The 19,576-nt window shown below is 45.9% G+C and overlaps 1 protein-coding gene and 1 non-coding gene across 4 annotated transcripts in view; both read right to left on the reverse strand.

The window, feature by feature from the left end:
• slc24a3 (solute carrier family 24 member 3) overlaps nucleotides 1-19,576 on the reverse strand; it is a 466,872-nt gene that overhangs the window by 140,402 nt on the left and 306,894 nt on the right. For all 3 annotated transcript variants that reach the window (XM_070888804.1, XM_070888803.1, XM_070888805.1), the window contains exon 4: nucleotides 7,495-7,569. In XM_070888804.1, the coding sequence (XP_070744905.1) occupies nucleotides 7,495-7,569 (75 nt within the window). The remainder of the gene's footprint in view (nucleotides 1-7,494; nucleotides 7,570-19,576) is intronic.
• On the reverse strand, nucleotides 1,049-1,244 carry LOC139274349 (U2 spliceosomal RNA). The gene has a single exon (XR_011595448.1). It is a non-coding gene; the product is annotated as a U2 spliceosomal RNA (small nuclear RNA).

A 19,576-nucleotide genomic window follows, 5' to 3' on the forward strand; every position in this document is an offset into this window, starting at 1 on the left:
TAACCCTTTATTCCCTTATCATTTAAAAATCTGTCTATCTCCACCTTAAATATATTCAAAGACCCAGCCTCCACAGCTCTCTAGGGTAGAGAATTCCAAAGATTCACGACCCTCAGTGAAGAAATTCCTCCTCATTTCTGTTTTCATCCTGTATGGCTTCCCACCCATGACTCTCTGATTCTGATTCCGAATTTCAGCTCTGTTGTCAGGGAGATCGATTGGAGGCCAGGAGCTTCCCGACAGGAAATGGAGGAAAGACCAGAATTATTCAAGGCTGCTCTTAACACCTTCTATCTAGCATGGTTACAGGTGGCGCTGACAGAAGCCTCGGAGAAAACTTTGGCCTATGGTACGTTGAGGGAGAGACACTAAAACAAGGGAGATGAATTCAGTCTAGGATGCCTGGGGGTACCACACACTCATTTCTTTTTAATATATTAGAAGTAAATCCCCAATCTAATGCATTCTGAATTCTGAGAACTAATGAATGTGTAATTAAATCTTTACATTTTCAGACCTGCTCCTCCACATAGCAACAGGAGTGGGCCATTTAGCCCCTCGAGCCTGTTCCGCCATTCAGTCAGTTCATGGCTGACCTGGATCTTAACTCCACCTACCTGCCGTGGCTCCATAACCCTAAATACCCTGGCCTAACTAACTATCAATCTCCGTTTTGGAATCTTCATTTGACCGCCCCAGTCTCAACAGCTCGGGAGATGTTAAACAGTTGATGTGAGCGGCAAGCCTGGGCTTCAAGCTCAATGACATCATCAGCTGAACAACCATTCGGAACAAAGGGTAGCAATATAGGTTTACCAGGCCGAGTTTAGGTGCATGACCAGTTACAAGGAGTTCAGAGAGCGCAGTAAGGAAGGTCCCTGGAAGCAACATCTTTTTTTTTTTTCGTTGCCAATCTTTCCAATTCTTTGTCAGATCATAAACGCCAGAGGTCACCTTGCACCCATCAAGGATCACTCTGCGCCAATGCTCTTAGCCAAAAGGCCTAGAGCCCAAGCACCGTTCCTGGAGGTACTGCAATACCAGGTTCGTGCCATGGAGGTGGATGGGTCAAGCCCCCCACCCACCTCCATGGAGGTGGACGGGTCAGGTCCCCCACCCACCTCCTATTTCCAAAAAGCATAGGAGAACCACCTTCCTGATCCAGGGAGAACAACTTTCTGGTCATGGTTACTCCCCTGTCAGGTCAATTACGCATGATCTTAGCCAAAAGGCCGAGAAGCGACATCTTTTTAAAAAAAATTCGTTGTCAATCTTTCCAATTCTTTGTCAGATCATCTTGTCAGATTACAAACGTCAGAGATCACCTTGCACACATCAAGGATCACTCTGCGCCAATGCTCTTAGCCAAAAGGCCGAGAGCCAAAGCACCGTTCCTGGAAGTACTGCAATACCAGGTTCGTGCCATGGAAGTGGATGGGTCAGGCCCCCCACACACCTCCGTGGAGGTGGATGGGTCAAGCCACCCCACCCACCCGTGTCGGAGGCACACATGACATGACGCAACTTTCTGACGCCTGTGTGAGAATTCAATTAAAGTTTACCATCGAGTCACTGGCCACTTAAGTGAAAATGGACCAAAATATCTTTGCGCACTGCCTCCAGGACAACCTACAGATTAGACCAAGAATGTTCATTATCCCAATCGCAAAGCTGCAAAAGAAAGCAAGTGCCAGTCATACCATGCAAGGATTTGCATTCAACAACCATAAAGTCGAAACACTTCTCTAAATAGCAGAGCCAGTCAGATGACTCTGCATCTTTTTACTGCTTCTAAAGCAAAGTGGCTCACATTAATGTAATGAATTTAGGCAAGTAATGCAGTATTCCACTGATAGATGCTCTATTGTGCTCCACAGTCTTGGATAGAAAATGATATTTTATATCTATTTAACTGTGTCCCTCATCTTTCCAACTGACCTGGCCCTCCTCTATCCAAGTGTGGGTCTCTCATAAAGCCCTCATAAACCTCTCAAAAAGCTCTGCCCTGGAGCCCTTTGTACACATTCCACATTTCTACTGTACCTTTTTCATACCCCCAGTTCTCAGCTGCTCTGCCTTTGCTCATACTCATTTCCATTTCATTCTCACTCTGTGCCTGCTCCAGATTTTGTTTGGTATGTCATTTTTCAAAACATTTATGATAAACTGGTGCGAGTTCAGTGTGGCGAAATAGAATGAAGGAGTGGAGCTAGGCCGAGCATCCCTGTATCAGCCTGCTCCCTTATCTCAATACACACTCAATCATTTCGTAGCAAACAACAGCTGCAGTTCAGGTTTGTGGCCTTGCTGCCAAAGATTGGGACAAGCTGCACAGGCAAAACGTAGCAGGAGTGCTCCATTCTGACTGGGTGCCATTTATCTACTTAACTGGCACAAGGTTCCCTTTCAAGTTCACATTTGTGTTCTTTTTTTTTTAACATCACTGAATATTTAAAATCAATTCTCTTAAAATATTTATTCAATACCATCTGTTACATGTGTTAGCCATTAACCGAACGCTGCCCAGCTGCGAAATGTTGTTATTCTGTGGAAATGAGCAAAAAGTTGACTGCCCAGTGGAGGAGCAGTGGAAAATAAAAATAACAAACATGTGTGGACTGCGGGCGCACACTTTATGCGGGGTGGAGGGGGGGGGCGGGAACAGGGGCTCTGTATGTTTTTCTGCTGTTAAAAGCTGCGCTCGGACTCCAGAGATTGGGGAGCTCACAAAGAATAAAGCAAATATTTCCAGTGGTGACAGCATGGTGTCACTCGGGCGAAAGATGGCCCTATGTGCCGGTGGGCTTTGGGCCCGGGCGTTATGCTGCGGGATCCGAGCTGACGGATGTGTAACAACATCGGCCTGACATTCTTCTTCTGTTTTAGCGGGGGTGCGAACCCGCTTATTTTAGGCTGCTCCAAAGCGTCTGTCTGCTAGCATTGCATGGGGCCATAACTGACAGAAGAAAAGCTCATCACAAGTCGGGCCTGCCTTCCTGTAAGGCAGAGAGGTTAACTGTGATGGTGGAAGGGCAAAAAATGCTTCTAGGTAAAATGAAAGGTTGCTTGCCTATGTGTTGAATCGATCTTTTTCACCCTGTATATATTTTTTTCAAGCGACTGAGGCCAATGGTGCTGCTGCCACCATTGGAAAAAATAGTTCAGGACTGAAGTGGGGCGGATGAAGTAGATGGGGAGCATTTTAATAATACAATGGTTTATTCTTCTGTTAAAGTGTAGGCGGATGTCCCTTTAAGGCTGCAAAGCGAAACTGATGTTAAGTGAACATTGGGAGGGTTCACTCAAAGGTCAACTGCCGTTTAGGCTGGAGATCGGAATACTGGCTTTTGTTTCCACGAAGGTCAGTTAAGAGCCTGCAGATATTGAGGCTCTGGTGAAGGTTGAACATTTAATATTGAAGAGGTTGTTACAGCGATTTATATGTTCTATGGCCGTGTCAGTGCAGTTGGCATCAGTCCTGCTTGCCTGAGCCCCATTCCCTCATTGAACGTCAATGACAGCTTCGGACCAGCCGAAGTTCTGGGGGGAAAAAAGTGAGCGAAAAACCATTGCCCTACCTCCTTTAGTCCTTTGGAGTCCGAGGCTGGTGCGCGGGAAGGTGTTAAAAAAATATATATTGTGCTCTGGCGCAGGTTGAACCTCCCTTGTCTGGCACCCTCGGGACCTGGCCTGAGCTGGATGAGGGGAGGTCATTGGCTCGGGGTTGGAGGGAGGGGAAAGAGAGATGGTCCGAAGTCGGGGCGGCGGCGGGGGAGGAGGACGGCGGCCCGATTTGGCCCGAAGAGTTGGCCTCATCCACCGCACCTCCAATGGTCACAGCATTGCCATTGGCCCCAGTTGCTTTACCGCCCTCCCCCTCCTCCTTTGAGCTTCGATGGCGGCATCATGTTGTGTTTGTTCTCCACGTGATCCTGCTGCATCGTGTATTTAGTAAGTGGGCACAAACTGTAATTTTGCTGTACCATTATGAGCTGTGAAGTTTCAATCCACTCAAAAAAAAGACGTACTCCATTTTTCAATGCGGTGGGCAAGAGAGGTTTCTGCATTATCAAAAAGACTCCCTTTGAATTCAATATAATTTCTAGAAAAGTTCAGATTCTCGCCCACTCCATCCTTCCTTTAGCCATGGGTCTGTGTATTCCTTGTTGTCTCATTTCATAAGCCCCGATTCCGGCTCTTAAATTTTGCAATGGTTTTGGATTATAAAAACATAAGAAATAGGAGCAGGAGTGGGCCCTACGGCTGATCATCGACCTCAACTCTACTTTCCTGCCCGATCTCCATATCCTTTGATTCCCCTAGACTCCAAAATTCTATTTATCTCAGCCTTGAATATATTCAGAGACTCAGCACCCACAGCCCTCTGGGGCAGAGAATTCCAAAGATTCACCACCCTCTGAGTAAAGAAATTCCTCCTTATCTTTGTCTTAAATGGCCGACCCCTTTATTCTGAGACGGATTCATTGCCTTCCTCCAGCCCCATCCTTTCCTTTGCTCCTCCTTCCATTGGTCACACTATAGATCAACCTGTCAACTCCACTTCCTGCATCCCTGGCTAAGGTTGCGATGTTCCTGTGGACCTTACTTCCTCTGTTGAAGTTCATTCATTTTTAATAGCCTCCGGACCTCTCCTGCACCCTATTAATGTTTGAATGACCCTGCTTCCTCCAGGCCTGCACCTGCACATTATTTGTACATTATTAAAAAACATATTCATTCGATGATTGTGGCAACCCAACGAGCAATACACTGGTACATGAAGTTTATATAATAATACTACAAGGTTCTCCCATGGCGTTGTTCACAGTGAGTTAGAGTCTATGCTGCTTTCTGATCTGTGATACAGAATAAGTCACATTTCATTTTTATTAGAATGTTGACGATATTTTCAGGCTCAATATCCATTATTAGGTACATATGTGTGTGAAAACTGTAAACCAGTTGCCTTGATTACTACTGACTGTTCACTCAACTCTTTTTAAAACCCAGGATACAGGGGAAGCTGGTAGAGATGAGGTTGCAGCGAGGTTTTTAAATTAAAAAAAAAATATTTGTTCATGGGATGTGGGTGTCACTGGCAGGGTCAACATTTATTGCCCATCCCTAATTGCCCTCGAGAAGGAGTGGTGAGCCTCCTTCTTGAACCGTTGCAGTCTGTGTGGTGAAGGTACTCTCCCACTGATGACTTTGTTGTGGCGGTTTTGTACAATTGAGTGGCTTGCTAGACCATTTCAGAGTCAACCACATTGCTGTAGATCTGGAGTCACATATAGATAAAGCAGACTGGGTAAGGATGGCGGATTTCCTTCCTGAAAAGGTATTAGTGAACCAGTTGTTTTTTTTTCCTGATAATCTGGTATTTTCATGGTCACCAATCCTGACACGAGCTTTTTAATTCCAGATTTAATTAACTGAATTTAAATTCCCCCAGCTGCCGTGGTGGGAGTTGAGCCCACATCTCCGGATTATTAGTCCCGGCCTCTGGATTACTAGTCCAGTCACATAACCACCATACTACCGTACGCATAGGTAGCAGGTAGCTTGTTGCAAGAGGGAGAAGGGAAAATGCAGGGAGGAGGGAAAATGCAGGCTAATCACAGCAGCAGCAGCCAGAAGTGGTAGACGGGCAGATGGGGAGGTGAAGGAGAGTTAATTCCCGGCACTCCCAAGAAGTGTAGTAAAGGTTTTCCTCAGCAGTGACCTAGAAAAAAATTCTAGAATTTAAATCAGCACTCATGTCTGAATCAGAAGGTCATGGGTTCAAGCCCAACTCCAGGAAATGAGCACATAATCTAGGCTGGCACTTCAATGCAGTGCAGAGGGTGTTCTGCATTGTTGGGAGGTACTGGGGCCGAAATTGGCCCCCGATTAAGTGTAGGTGCAATTACCAGTGTTAAAGATTTTTCTGCGCCCCAATCTACGGGGCAGAGAATAGAACAATATTCAGGTCTTCTTATTTTTTTGGTTGGGGCGGATGTTGGGTCATCAGCGAGGTAGACGTGCTGTTGGGTTGGGTGCCGGGCTGATGCTGTCCCTCCCCTTCAGTTAAAGGGGAGGGCCACTGCAAGCTCTGCATGGGGTTTAGTTAGGACAACCAAGAAGGGTTTCGACAAGGCCAGCGGGCTGGCACCCAAGAGGGGGTGCTGGGCTGCTTGTTGGAGGCCCAGTCGAACCCGTGGCCCACCACTGTCGGGCCGAACTCGGAGTCGGCCGACAAATAAAATTAAATGGCGTCCGCTGCAGTGCGCCCTCCCCTTTAAGGGCGGACGCGCCACCCCAGCCACACGCAGCTTCCCACCGGGGAAAGCTGTCGGGGGCAGTGAACGGCAGCGCTGCCGCTCCCGCGGGAAAATTTCCTGCGGGGGTCGGAAAGGGGGTCGCTGCCCGTCGGGGCGGGAACACGGGCGGAGCGGTGACAATCATCGGCAGGAAAACGAGATAGGGCAATTTATTAAATGTTGCGAGACTCTGCGCTGACTAGGCGGAGACTCATTACCGACTGTGGCCACCTCTTTGAGGTTGTCACGGCTCTTAAACAAGGGGGCAATTTTGGCCCCGCTGTCTTTTCAGATAACTCCTGTGAAGCGCCTTGGACATTTCGCTACCTTAAAGGCGCTATATAAATACAAGTTGTTGTTGTTGTTGCTATGATGTTCAACTGAGGCCACATCTGCCTATTCAGCTGGACTTAAAAGATCCCATGGCACTATTCAAAGAGTGGGACTTGAACCCACTGACTTAGAGGCAAGAGAGTTACCACTGAACCACAGCTGACACATACATTCCTATGTCCATGTTAATAATGGAAACTGCCTATGTGAACTTGTCACTCTATGCTTACAAGATTCTGTCCGAAATAGCACTGCAGCACCTGTAGTGCCTCTACTGGGGGAAGGGTGCAATGACAATGTGACAAGTTTCCATAGCAGTTTCCATTATTACCATTGACACAGGAGTTTATAATAGAAAAAATTGATAGGACGTATATGCAGATGCAAGATTTTTTATATCATGATAGGTAGATTGATGGATAGGTTTGGAGCTTTTGCCAGGGATGCTGAGAAATGTTGTTTTTAAGAAATGTTCAATAGTACAAAGACACAGAATGAATTTGAATTAATTCCTTCGAACATGCCTTCCTGGTTTCCTCCATGATATCTTCCTTTTCACCACAAATGCAGTTTGAGTATCTTTGCTGGCTTAAAACACCAGTCTCGGCAGCTGAACTCCTATTCATTTTGAGATCATCTTTGCTCAGCAGGATAAGGTTGTGGTTGTGCTCATTATGAAAAGGATTAAGTGGTTTGAGGGTAGCAATTGTTTTCCGATTATCTCTATTATCCATAATTAACAATTACAAGTTTACATATCAAATACACAGTGGAAGCATTACACCCAGTCTGACAATAACTGTAAACAGACTGTAATACATTGCAATCTGGAGAATCACAATAAATCATGGGGTGCGCATACCTCACAGATTTTGTCTAATGAAGGAACAAAGTAGTCATCGCAGACGATTGCCAGAGCGTAGAACATGTACATGGTCTGTGGAGAAAGAAAGAGGTTGAAAGAGTAAATGTAATTTGAATAATTCCTATTTTCCACAGTAAAAATACAGTTATAAAATGGTGTGCGCGCGATTCCAGTTTGAACCCCTTCTGAGCAGAACAGTTAGTTCCTTTGATTATTCTTGGTCACTAAAAAAATGGGTGTTGTTTGCCTATTGGATGTCATTATTTACTGTAGTGCCATCAATGAAAATTGGCAATGCAATTCTTTATGAAATGACTACAGGTTGAACCTCCCTTATCTGGAACCCTCAGGACCTGGCCTGTTCCGGATAAGGGACTTTTTCGGACGAGGGGTGGTCACGTTAAATTGGATGGTACAGGTACTGAGCAAAGGGATATCAAGGCTGGCTGGCTTGGGGCTGGGGGTGCGGCAGAGAGATCATGGTGCAGGGGGGGAGGGGGGGGCGGCGTTGGATCGCGGGGTCAGGCCAGCGATTGTGGGAGTCGGCAACGAGGAACGACTTCAATTTGTTCATGTCGGAGTTCTGCGCATGCGCCACCCGGTGGCCGAGAATCGTTCTGGACAAGGGGTGGTTCCGGATAAGGGAATTCTGCATAAGGGAGGTTCTACCTGTACCCTAAAATGTAAGTGTCAGCTGCAATGAATTCACAAGGTTGCATTTAGTTTGTAGAGATTAGGGCAGGGCAGCACTGGGAGTATTTATAATAGTCACACTTACAGATGTACCCAACTAATGCCAAAAGATTTTACAGTATTGCATGGAATTGGCACAATTAAATGGCCTTGCATTAAACCCATCTTGGTTCCATAACCCTTTATGCCGTTGCCTAACAAAAATCTATCATAACAAACACGATTGGGCAAGAATGATCTGACAAAGGGGCATCGACCTGAAAGGTTAACTCTGTTTTTCTCTCCACAGGTGCTGCCTAACCTGCTGAGTATTTCCAGCATTTTCTGTTTTTATTCCAGCATTCGCAGTATTTTGTTTTGTAAAAATACATCAATCTCAGTTTTGAAATTCTTAAGTGACCCTCAGCCTCAACAGCTTTTTGGGAAGAGAGTTCCAGATTTCCACTGCCCTTTGTGTGAAGAAGTGCTTCCTGACATCACCCTTGAATGGCCTAGCTCCAAGACATATCTCAGCCACACCTCAAATCCAAAGGCCAACTGCTCAAATTCCCCATGTTAATTCAGTTCCATAATAAAGTTATAAACTAAGGCTAGCACAATTTAAATTAAACATAAGTCTAAGCCTCAGTTCCTGGGACTTTAGGTAAGACTGGATTTTACGTCAGGAATGGGGAAGTCATGTTTGACAAATTTGCTAGAATTCTTTGAGGATGTAATGAACAGGGTGGATAAAGGGGAACCAGTGGATGTGGTATATTTGGACTTCCAGAGGCATTTGCCAAGGTGCCACATAAAAGTTCGCTGCACAAGATAAAAGTTCACGAGGTTGGGGGTAATATATTAGCATGGATAGAGGATTGGCTAACTAACAGAAAACAGAGAGTAGGGATAAATGGTTCATTCTCAGGTTGGCAATCAGTAACTAGTGGGATGCCGCAGGGATCAGTGCTGGGACCCCAACTATTTACAATCTATATTAACGACTTGGATGAAGGGACCAAGTGTAACGTAGCCAAGTTTGCCGACGATACAAAGATGGGAGGAAAAGCAATGTGTGAGGAGAACACAAAAAATCTGCAAAAGGACATAGACAGGCTAAGTGAGTGGGCAAAAATTTGGCAGATGAAGTATAATGTTAGAAAGTGTGAGGTCATGCACTTTGGCAGAAAAAAATCAAAGAGCAAGTTATTATTTAAATGGAGAAAGATTGCAAAGTGCTGCAGTACAGCAGGACCTGGGGGTACTTGTGCATGAAACACAAAAGGTTAGTATGCAGGTACAGCAAGTGATCAGGAAGACCAATGGTATCTTGGCCTTTATTGCAAAGGGGATGGAGTATAAAAGCAGGGAAGTCTTGCTACAGTTGTACAGGGTATTGGTGAGGCCACACCTGGAATACTGCATGCAGTTTTGGTTTCTATATTTACCAAAGGATATACTTGCTTTGGAGGCAGTTCAGAGAAGGTTCACTAGGTTGATTCCAGGGATGAGTGGATTGACTTAAGAGGAAAGGTTGAGTAGGTTGGGTCTCTACTCATTGGAATTCAGATGAATGAGAGGTGATCTTATCGAAACGTATAAGATTATGAGGGGGCTTGACAGGGTGGATGCAGAGAGGGGAGACTAGAACTAGAGGGCATAATCTTAGAATAAGGGGCCACCCATTTAAAACTGAGATGAGGAGAAATTTCTTCTCTGAGGGTAGTGGATCTGTGGAATTTGCTGCCTCAGAGAGCTGTGGAAGCTGGGACGTTGAATAAATTTAAGACAGAAATAGACAGTTTCTTAAACGATAAGGAAATAAGGGGTTATGGAGAGCGGGCAGGGAAGTGGACCTGATTGGATCAGCCATGATCTTGTTGAATGGCGGAGCAGGCTTGAGGGGCCGTATGGCCTACTCCTGTTCCTATTTCTTATGTTCTTATGAATCCACTTCATTCCTTTAACTTTCTAAGTCGCTAAATTACTGTTGTTTCTACACTTTGATACTTATGCTAGTGTTGACAGCATTATTGAAAGAAAAGAAAGACTTGCATTCATATAGCGACTTTCGCAACCACCCGATGTCCCAAAGCGCTTTACAGCCAATGAAGTAGTTTTGTACTGTTGTAATGTAGGATAATCTGATTTAGTGATGTTGATTGAGGGATAAATATTGGCTTGGACACCGGGGACAACACCCCTGCTCTTCTTCGAAATAGTGCCGTGGGATCTTTTACGTCCACCCGAGAGAGCAGACATCTCATCGAAAGATGACAGCTCCAATAATGCACTGTTCCCTTTGCACTGCACTGGAGTATCAGCCTAGATTTTTGTGCTCAAGTCCCTGGAGTGGGACTTGAACCCACAACCTTCTGACTGAGGCGAGAGTGCTACCCACTGAGCCACAGCTGACGCAAGTGGGCAAGAATGTCTCGGGGACTTGTGCCATTGTAATGGGGTATCAATGCTGTAGAGCCTGTTTTACAGCACAAAATAAAGATGAAATTATGGCGCAAGTGACTCACTCCACTACTTATTCCACGGCATCATATCCTGCGACTTTTGCGTTGCTCCGCTAATACCCTCACTGAAACAGTGAGAACTTAATTGTGGCTCCGCCCTCCAATTAAAATCAATGGCGATTATGAATTAATGAATGCTACTTTTATCACCATTGCCACTCAGACCGAGGAATAATGGTGCTGGTGGCCCCTGGTGACCTGGCAGCGGTTTGATTTATGGAGTTGCATTAAGAAATCAATTGTCATTTGTATGTATGTGGGGAAAGGGGGAAGGAGAAAATAGAATGAAAAATGTGCAGCTTCTTAATTTTGCATCTATACATAAATGTGCAATCAGTCAGGAAAGACAAGAGAATTTTCTTCTAAATGTATTGATTACCAAAATAGCCGAGCTAAGATTCATCAGCTTTAATAACTCGCGAGTTCCGAAGAGCTCCATCACGATAAACTGCTACTGAAACGCTAAAATGTCCATGTAATGGCCCAGATCTGTATCCAGTTCAAAACTTGTTTGCCATTTCATCTTACACTATCGGATATCTTCACATTACAATGTACCTCCTTCCATCTTGAATACTGAAGATAGTTTACGGCAAGGGACAATTCTGATTATGGAGCCAGCGAAATATCGGTCAGTTTTTAAACAGCATTCTCGTTTCACTGCCTAGTCGTCAAACTCGGAACAGATTTTTTTGCATGTTCATTAGTCTGGTTAACCTTTGCTATATCGGGCTATCACTTTAATGTGGTATGATCCTTAATAAGATTGTTGTCTTAGCAACGTTCCATTCGTAAGACTGAGTGAATCATATCAAGGCTCCACTGTACATCGCTACTTAGTAGTAGTTGCATAAGTATTGATGCTAACCTGAATTTCTGTGATGCTAATGCATTCAGAAGTCTGTACGTATGCATGTCCGCCAATCCTGGCATTGTAGTGTTGATCAGTGTCACACACACTCATTAAGGGGGAGAAATTGCCCTGCGCCCCGATTGGGGGCTGCAGAAACATGGAAACATAGAAAATAGGTGCAGGACTAGGCCATTTGGCCCTTCGAGCCTGCACCGCCATTCAATAAGATCATGGCTGATCATTCCTTCAGTACCCCTTTCCTGCTTTCTCTCCATACCCCTTGATCCCCTTAACCGTAAGGGCCATATCTAACTCCCTCTTGAATATATCCAATGAACTGGCATCAACAACTCTCTGCGGCAGGGTATTCCACAGGTTAACAACTCTCAGGGTGAAGAAGTTTCTCCTCATCTCAGTCCTAAATGGCCTACCACTTATCCTAAGACTATGTCCCCTGGTTCTGGACTTCCCCAACATCGGGAACATTCTTCCCGCATCTATCCTGTCCAGTCCCGTCAGAATCTTATATGTTTCTATGAGATCCCCTCTCATCCTTCTAAACTCCAGTGAATAAAGGCCCAGTTGATCCAGTCTCTCCTCAAATGACAGCCCAGCCATCCCTGGAATCAGTCTGGTGAACCTTAGTTGCATTCCCTCAATAGCAAGAACATCCTTCCTCAGACTAGGAGACCAAAACTGAACACAATATTCCAGGTGAGGCCTCACTAAGGCCCTGTACAGCTGCATTAAGACCTCCCTGCTTCTATATTCAAATCCCCTAGCTATGAAGGCCAACATACCATTTGCCTTCTTTACCGCCTGCTGTACCTGCGTGCCCACTTTCAGTGACTGATGAACCATGACACCCAGATCTCGTTGCACCACCCCTTTTCCTAGTGTGCCGCCATTCAGATAATATTCTGTCTTCGTGTTTTTGCCCCAAAATGGATAACCTCACATTTATCCACATTATACTGCATCTGCCATGCATTTGCCCACTCACCTAACCTGTCCAAGTCACCCTGCAGCCTCTTAGTGTCCTCCTCACAGCTCACACCGCCACCCAGTTTAGTGTCATCCGCAAACTTGGAGATATTACACTCTATTCCTTCATCTAAACTGTTAATGTACATTGTAAAGAGCCGGGGTCCCAGCACTGAGCCCTGCGGCACTCCACTAGTCACTGCCTGCCATTCTGAAAAGGACCCGTTTATCCCGACTCTCTGCTTCCTGTCTGCCAACCAGTTCCCTATCCACGTCAGTATATTACCCACAATACCATGAGCTTTAATTTTGCACACCAATCTCTTGTGCGGGACCTTGTCAAAAGCCTTTTGAAAGTCCAAATACACCACATCCACTGGTTCTCCCTTGTCCACTCTGCTCGTTACATCCTCAAAAAATTCCAGAAGATTCGTCAAGCATGATTTCCCTTTCATAAATCCATGCTGACTTGGACCGATCCTGTCACTGCTTTCCAAATGCGCTGCTATTTCATCCTTAATGATTGATTTCATTCTTAATGATTGATTCCAACATTTTCCCCACTACTGATATCAGGCTAACCGGTCTATAATTACCCGCTTTCTCTCTCTCTCCTTTTTTAAAAAGTGGTGTTACATTAGCTACCCTCCAGTCCATAGGAACTGATCCAGAGTCTATAGAATGTTGGAAAATGACCACCAATGCATCCACTATTTCTAGGGCCACTTCCCTAAGTACTCTGGGATGCAGACTATCAGGCCCCGGGGATTTATTGGCCTGTAATCCCATCAATTTCCCTAACACAATTTCCCGCCTAATAAGAATATCCTACAGTTCCTCCTTCTCACTAGACCCTCGGTCCCCTAGTACATTCGGAAGGTTATTTGTGTCTTCCTTCGTGAAGACAGAACCGAAGTATTGGTTCAGTTAGTCTGCCATTTCTTTGTTCCCCATTATAAATTCACCTGAATCCGACTGCAAGGGACCTACATTTGTCTTTACTAATCTTTTTCTCTTCACATATTTATAGAAGCTTTTGCAGTCAGTTTTTATATTCCCTGCAAGCTTCCTCTCATACTCTATTTTCCCCCTCCTAATTAAACCCTTCGTCCTCCTCTGTTGAATTCTAAATTTCTCCCAGTCCTCAGGTTTGTTGCTTTTTCTGGCCAATTTATATGCCTCTTCCTTGGCTTTAACACTATCCTTAATTTCCCTTGTTAGCCACGGTTGAGCCACCTTCCCCATTTTATTTTTACTCCAGACAGGGATGAACAATTGCTGAAGTTCATCCATGTGATCTTTAAATGTTTGCCATTGCTTATCCACCATCAACCCTTTGAGTATCCTTTGCCAGTCTATTCTAGCCAATTCACACCTCATACTGTCGAAGTTACCTTTCCTTACGTTCAGGACCTTAGTTTCCGAATTAACTTTGTCACTCTCCATCTTAATAAGGAATTCTACCATATTATGGTCACTCTTCCCCAAGGGGCCTCGCACAACCTGCTCGGGGCGGTACTTCCTGCGCTCGACGCGCAAGTCCCGGCCCGGCCGCTGAATTGGGCTTACCGCCCCTCAGAGGAAGTGGAACGCAATCTCGCGCCCTCCACTTCCTGTAGGAGCGGGTCCAGCGGTGCCAACGGGGAGCGTGATTGGCAGCACTGCGCAGGTGCTCCGCGTAGCGCTGATGCGTTTCAACACCCCTCGCCTTCGCTTAAAGGGGAAGGCCGCTGCGCACTCTGCATGGCCACCACTAGACCACCAGGGCGGCATGGTACCCAAAACTGAGTGCAAGGCTGCACAATGGCGGCCCAGACCACACTATGGGAGAAGAATTGGAGCCGACTGGTGAGTCGGCAAAATCGCCACAATGACAGCGGAGGACGCTCGCGACCACCCTTTTAGCTTCTGCCCTGCGGGCGGGTGTCGGTCCGGTTCACGACCCACGAGGCTGACACTCACATCCGTTCACACCAGCCTCGCGGGGTGCGGGACAATATCCGCCGTGGGGCGGAAAGGGGTCGGCCCACGCATGCGATGATGTCACCGTCGCTTGTGTGGCGACGAGGGGCTCTGCCATGGCAGCGCTTCCACTAACCCCCTGGAGCAGGTCTCCCCCCCCCCCCCCCGCACGAAAAGCGTTTCACGGGTGGCGGAAAAAGGGGCAATTTCGACCCCATAACTTTAATAGGCTGATTTTTTTCTAAGAAAATGAATCGATCAGTATTGAAACACAAAGGTGAAGTATACATCGTACAGATTCAGTATTAACTTTCAAAAGGGAATTGGATAAATACTCGAAGAAAAGAAATCTGCTAGGCTATGGGGGAAGTGCAGGGGAGTGGGACTAGTTGGGGAGCACTTTCAAAGAGCGTACAGACATGATGGGCCGAATGGCCTCCTGCTGTGCGGTATGATTCTATTTACCTGGGATTACTTGCTGAAGATAAACCTCGAAATCAAAGCGACTGAATAAGCAGGGTATAGTACATGTTCAGATAATTATACAGTCTATGGAAGGAGTAAGCCCAATGACTTTTTCTCACTTCATGCTTTCTTCTGTACACATTTCAATCTTAACCTCAGAAGATTATCACATACTGCACTGGTATAACAGCCTCTCCAAACAACATTCCCACATTAGTGCCAACGAGCACTAAACGAGGCTCCCTTTATATTCCAGGTTGTGCCTTGCAATTGGAATTAAACTGTCCCAACCCATCGTGCAGTCGGTCAACAAATATATCATTTAAGAGTCTCCAAAGTCTCATCTGTCTGGGCTCAAGTCAAATCGAGGACAGGATTCTACACAAAAACAGACCCTCTCCAAAGCAGTACTGTCAGAGCTGTCATCTTTCAGATGAGATGTTAAATCACATGTCTTCTCAAGTGGACATAAAAGATCCCATCGCACTATTTGAAGAAGAACAGGGGAGTTCTCCTGGTGACCTGAACATTATTTATCCCTCAGCCAACATCATTAAAAAAAAAATCCCAGATTATTTGGTCATTATCACATTGCCATTTGCGGGAGCTTGCTGTGCTCAAATTGGTTGCTGCATTTCCCACATTACAACAGTGACTACACTTCAAAAGCACTTCATTGGTTGTAAAGCACTTTGGGATGTTTTGAGGTCGTGAAAGGCGCTATATGAAGGCAAGTCTCTTTCATTCTTTCTATCTTTTGAAGCCCTACCAATTGCCATGCTAAGAATTCAGTGTCCCACAACACAGATACCTGGAATTGTGTTTCAGCTGGTGGGTCGATTTTTCAGCCACCTCTAAACAGAATTGTGTGATACAAGTTCAAAGGGGTGGGGGGGGGGGGGGGGGGCGGGCGAACTTGCATATTGGGGGCAATAACAGCTGCAAGGCGAGAGTTCCTGTGCCAGGCACGGAAGCCCCGTCCCGCTCGCGATATTGGGGTTACTGCCCTCGAGGGCAAGTAGAGCGCAAAATAACAGGCACCACTTGCTCTGTGGGGCGCGGGCGGGGCGGACGCGATTGGAGAGGGGCTGTGCGCTGGGACGCATAGCACTGCTGTGTAGAAGGGGCCCGTCCCGTCATTAAAGGGGAGGGCCAGGCTGCCGACTCTGCGGGTCCCTGCCTGGACCACCGGTGAGGGGGCTGCCAGACCGCGGCACGGACCCCGCGTTCCACCATGCACCGCGACCAGTAAATCAACCGATTATTTTTTCTTGCGAGCGCCACCTCTCCTTTATCGAGCGTACCCACGAGTGACCTACAGCCACCGGTACGTGCCCCCTGAAACTGTCGCTCTCATCGCCCTGCGCAGCTTCAGGGGGCGCTCCCCACTTTTCGCTCCGGGATGAAAACGGGTCGCTGCGCACGGTGATGACATCATTATCGCCGACACAGCGGAGCGGGGCGCTACCCATTACCGCCGCCGCTAAACTCTCACGGAATTTAGCGGGAGTCGTTAGCCCGGGCAAAAAGTCGTTTCGCGCCCCCCCCCCAGCGGCACTGACTACCCCAATTTCTCTCCCAAACGGTCTGAATGACCCGTTTCTCTTAATCTTTGGATCCGAATGTCAAGCTGAGGTGTGAGAGGTTTCAGGTAATTTTGAGCATAGGTGCAGCAGTTGAAAATTCTTGGGGAAATAGAGAGCAGTGACATGATACTCTGTAAATGTAAATCCAAATCCATAATCCAGCATGAAAACCCTTCAGCTGGTCTCAAGTTAACTACAAGGGCAAATCACAAAGAAGTCAGAAGAAAATCATTTCTTGAAGCTGCCTTAATTCTGACTCTGTCCTAGCCTTCTCATTCAAAGTATATGCACTGTGATATTATGGGTTGCAATTGAAGAGTTTCTGTGCAGCAAGAGATCTCTTCATTGATTATGGGCCTGTATAAATATTTTATCGACAAATACTTTTGGAGAAGATTTAACATTTTCATAAGGTTCACTGGTTGAATAATCTTTGTACTAAAGTGTGATTTGTCCATTGCTGTAAAATCTGGTCTACAAGCTCACCAGATGGATGGATTTGTGCCGTTTGAATACAGGGGACTGACTGACTGGGCCAACCTTCGGGTTGTCACCAAGGTGGCCGTAAAGGTTTACCACCTATCTGTTTTGTGGCTGGACTGACTGTTGACCCATCCACCTCCACGGAGGTGTGTGGGGGGTCTGACCCATCCACCTCCATGGCACAAACCTGGTATTGCAGTACTTCCAGGAACGGTGCAGTGGCTCTCGGCCTTTTGGCTAAGAGCATTGGCGCAGAGTGATCCTTGATGTGTGTAAGGTGACCTCTGGCGTTTGTGATTTGACAAAGAATTGGAAAGATTGGCTACGGAAAAAAAAAGACTGTTGAGCAGACAGCTTAAAGTAAACAGGTCCGTAAAATACTGCTTTCTTAAGGTTTTTGATCATTTTTTGATCTTTGTTTGCATGGTAGAGTATTACAATAAACAATCAAAACTGAATCAATGTATATAATCCAGCAGCTGTAACAACACTCAAGAAGCTGGACAACATCTAATCTACCCAATCTGCCACTGAATCCAATATCCCCACAGTCCTGCAAATTTCTCCTTATCCAGTATATATCCAATTTTGTTTTTAAAGCATAATATTGAATCTGCTTCCACCACCCTTTCAGGCAGCGCATTCCAGATAGTAACAACTCTCTGTGTAAGAAAATACTCATCTTCCCCTGCCAATGATCTTAAATATGTGTCCTCTGGTCACCGGCCCTTCTGCCAGTGGAAACAATCCCTCCTTATTTACTCTAGCAAAACCCCTCTCAATTTTGAATGATAAATCTCTCCTTAACATTGTTTGCTCTAAACAGAAGAATCCCAGCTTCTCAGGTCGCCTCCAAGTTCCCCCTCTAAGTCACACACCATCCGGACTTGGCCATGCACGGGGTTCCATCATGGGGTCAAACATCCTGGAACCGTCGAATTAACAACATTGGGGGAGCATCACCATCACCACGAGGACTGTAGCAACTCCAGGAACAGCCCCACCACTGCCTTCCTGATAAATGCAGCCTTTCCAACATCACCCACATCCCAAGGACACGCTAAAAATAATCGAGCACAGCCTCGAGATGAAATTTAATGCCACCAGCAAGGGGAGCAGCAACTGGTTGTGGCTATAAAAATATGAAAAATCTACACAGAAAGAGATCAAATAAATACCTTACATTATAATGGAATCATGAGAACATATCCAAATGTATACAAAAACTAATACAAACTGGGTACAAAAATTAATATAAAATACTTGACAATAAGGAGACAGAAGCACTGCATCTAAATCTGCAGCATCGAAATATAGACTGACCTGGCAAAGGCACAACAGGGACAAAGGTGTCATTGAAATATTCCAGTTCAATGCTCAGGTCACATGGCAATTCAAATACTCTGCCTCAACATCATTTCTTATTAAAATGTTGTTTCCTAATCCGTGCCTGGGCTCACTTCTGCCTGGTTTGGGACTTGGGAATAGGTCAATGGCCCATGGCTATCGTAGAAAGGGAAGTACGCGAGAAGTGTGTGTCTCACACAGCAGATGGAAACAGTAACTGCCTCCGTCCTTGTGTTCATTGACTGTTCATGTGGTCAGGACATCAAAAACAAATTATTTATACCATCATTGAAGATGATTTTTGTTTTGTTCATGGGATGTGGGCGTCGCCGGCAAGGCCAGCATTTATTGCCCATCCCTAATTGCGCTGGAGAAGGTGGTGGTGAGCCGCCTTCTTGAACCGCAGACCCCAGTTAAGAATCAACCACATTGCTGGGGATCTGGAGTCACATATAGGCCAGACCAGGTAAGTTTCATTCTTAGCTGAATGATCTTAAATTAATAAAATATTTTTAACAAATTTTTTAAAATAACTATTTTATTGGCTCCCTTGAATTGACAGGATCGCCATTTTCAAATCTGTACTCTGCATAGCAAGGCTGTTCCACCATGTACTTATGTGTCACGCCACCATAGCAGATTTCAATGTCAAGGCCTGGATTTTGCTCACTTCGGCGTGTCCAGGTGGTGGGTTCCGACATTGCTGCTGGCTCCATCCTGCTGCCTAAAATATATTTACGTTGATAGAGCTAGTTAAACCCGTCCAGCGCATTTCCCCATCCAATTAGAGGAAGTGGGTCTGGTGGCAGCATTCATGACGCGTCATCAGCCAGTTTCCTTAGAGGGACCACAGCCACCTTACTTTTGATGTTTGTGTTGTCAGTGTTCTGCAGCATTGAAGTGCTACAAACAATAATAATCACTACACAGAGGTGCATGGCTGCACCCAGGCTCTCCCATGAGCTTATGGAGGGAGTCATAAGAACATAAGAATTAGGAACAGGAGTAGGCCATCTAGCCCCTCGAGCCTGATCCGCCATTCAACAAGATCATGGCTGATCTGGCTGTGGACTCAGCTCCACTTACCCGCCTGCTCCCCATAACCCTTAATTCCCTTATTGGTTAAAAATCTATCTATCTGTGATTTGAATACATTCAATGAGCTAGCCTCAACTGCTTCCTTGGGCAGAAAATTCCACAGA

The sequence above is a fragment of the Pristiophorus japonicus genome, chromosome 9 (assembly GCF_044704955.1).
Source record: "Pristiophorus japonicus isolate sPriJap1 chromosome 9, sPriJap1.hap1, whole genome shotgun sequence".
Lineage (NCBI taxonomy): Eukaryota > Metazoa > Chordata > Chondrichthyes > Pristiophoridae > Pristiophorus > Pristiophorus japonicus.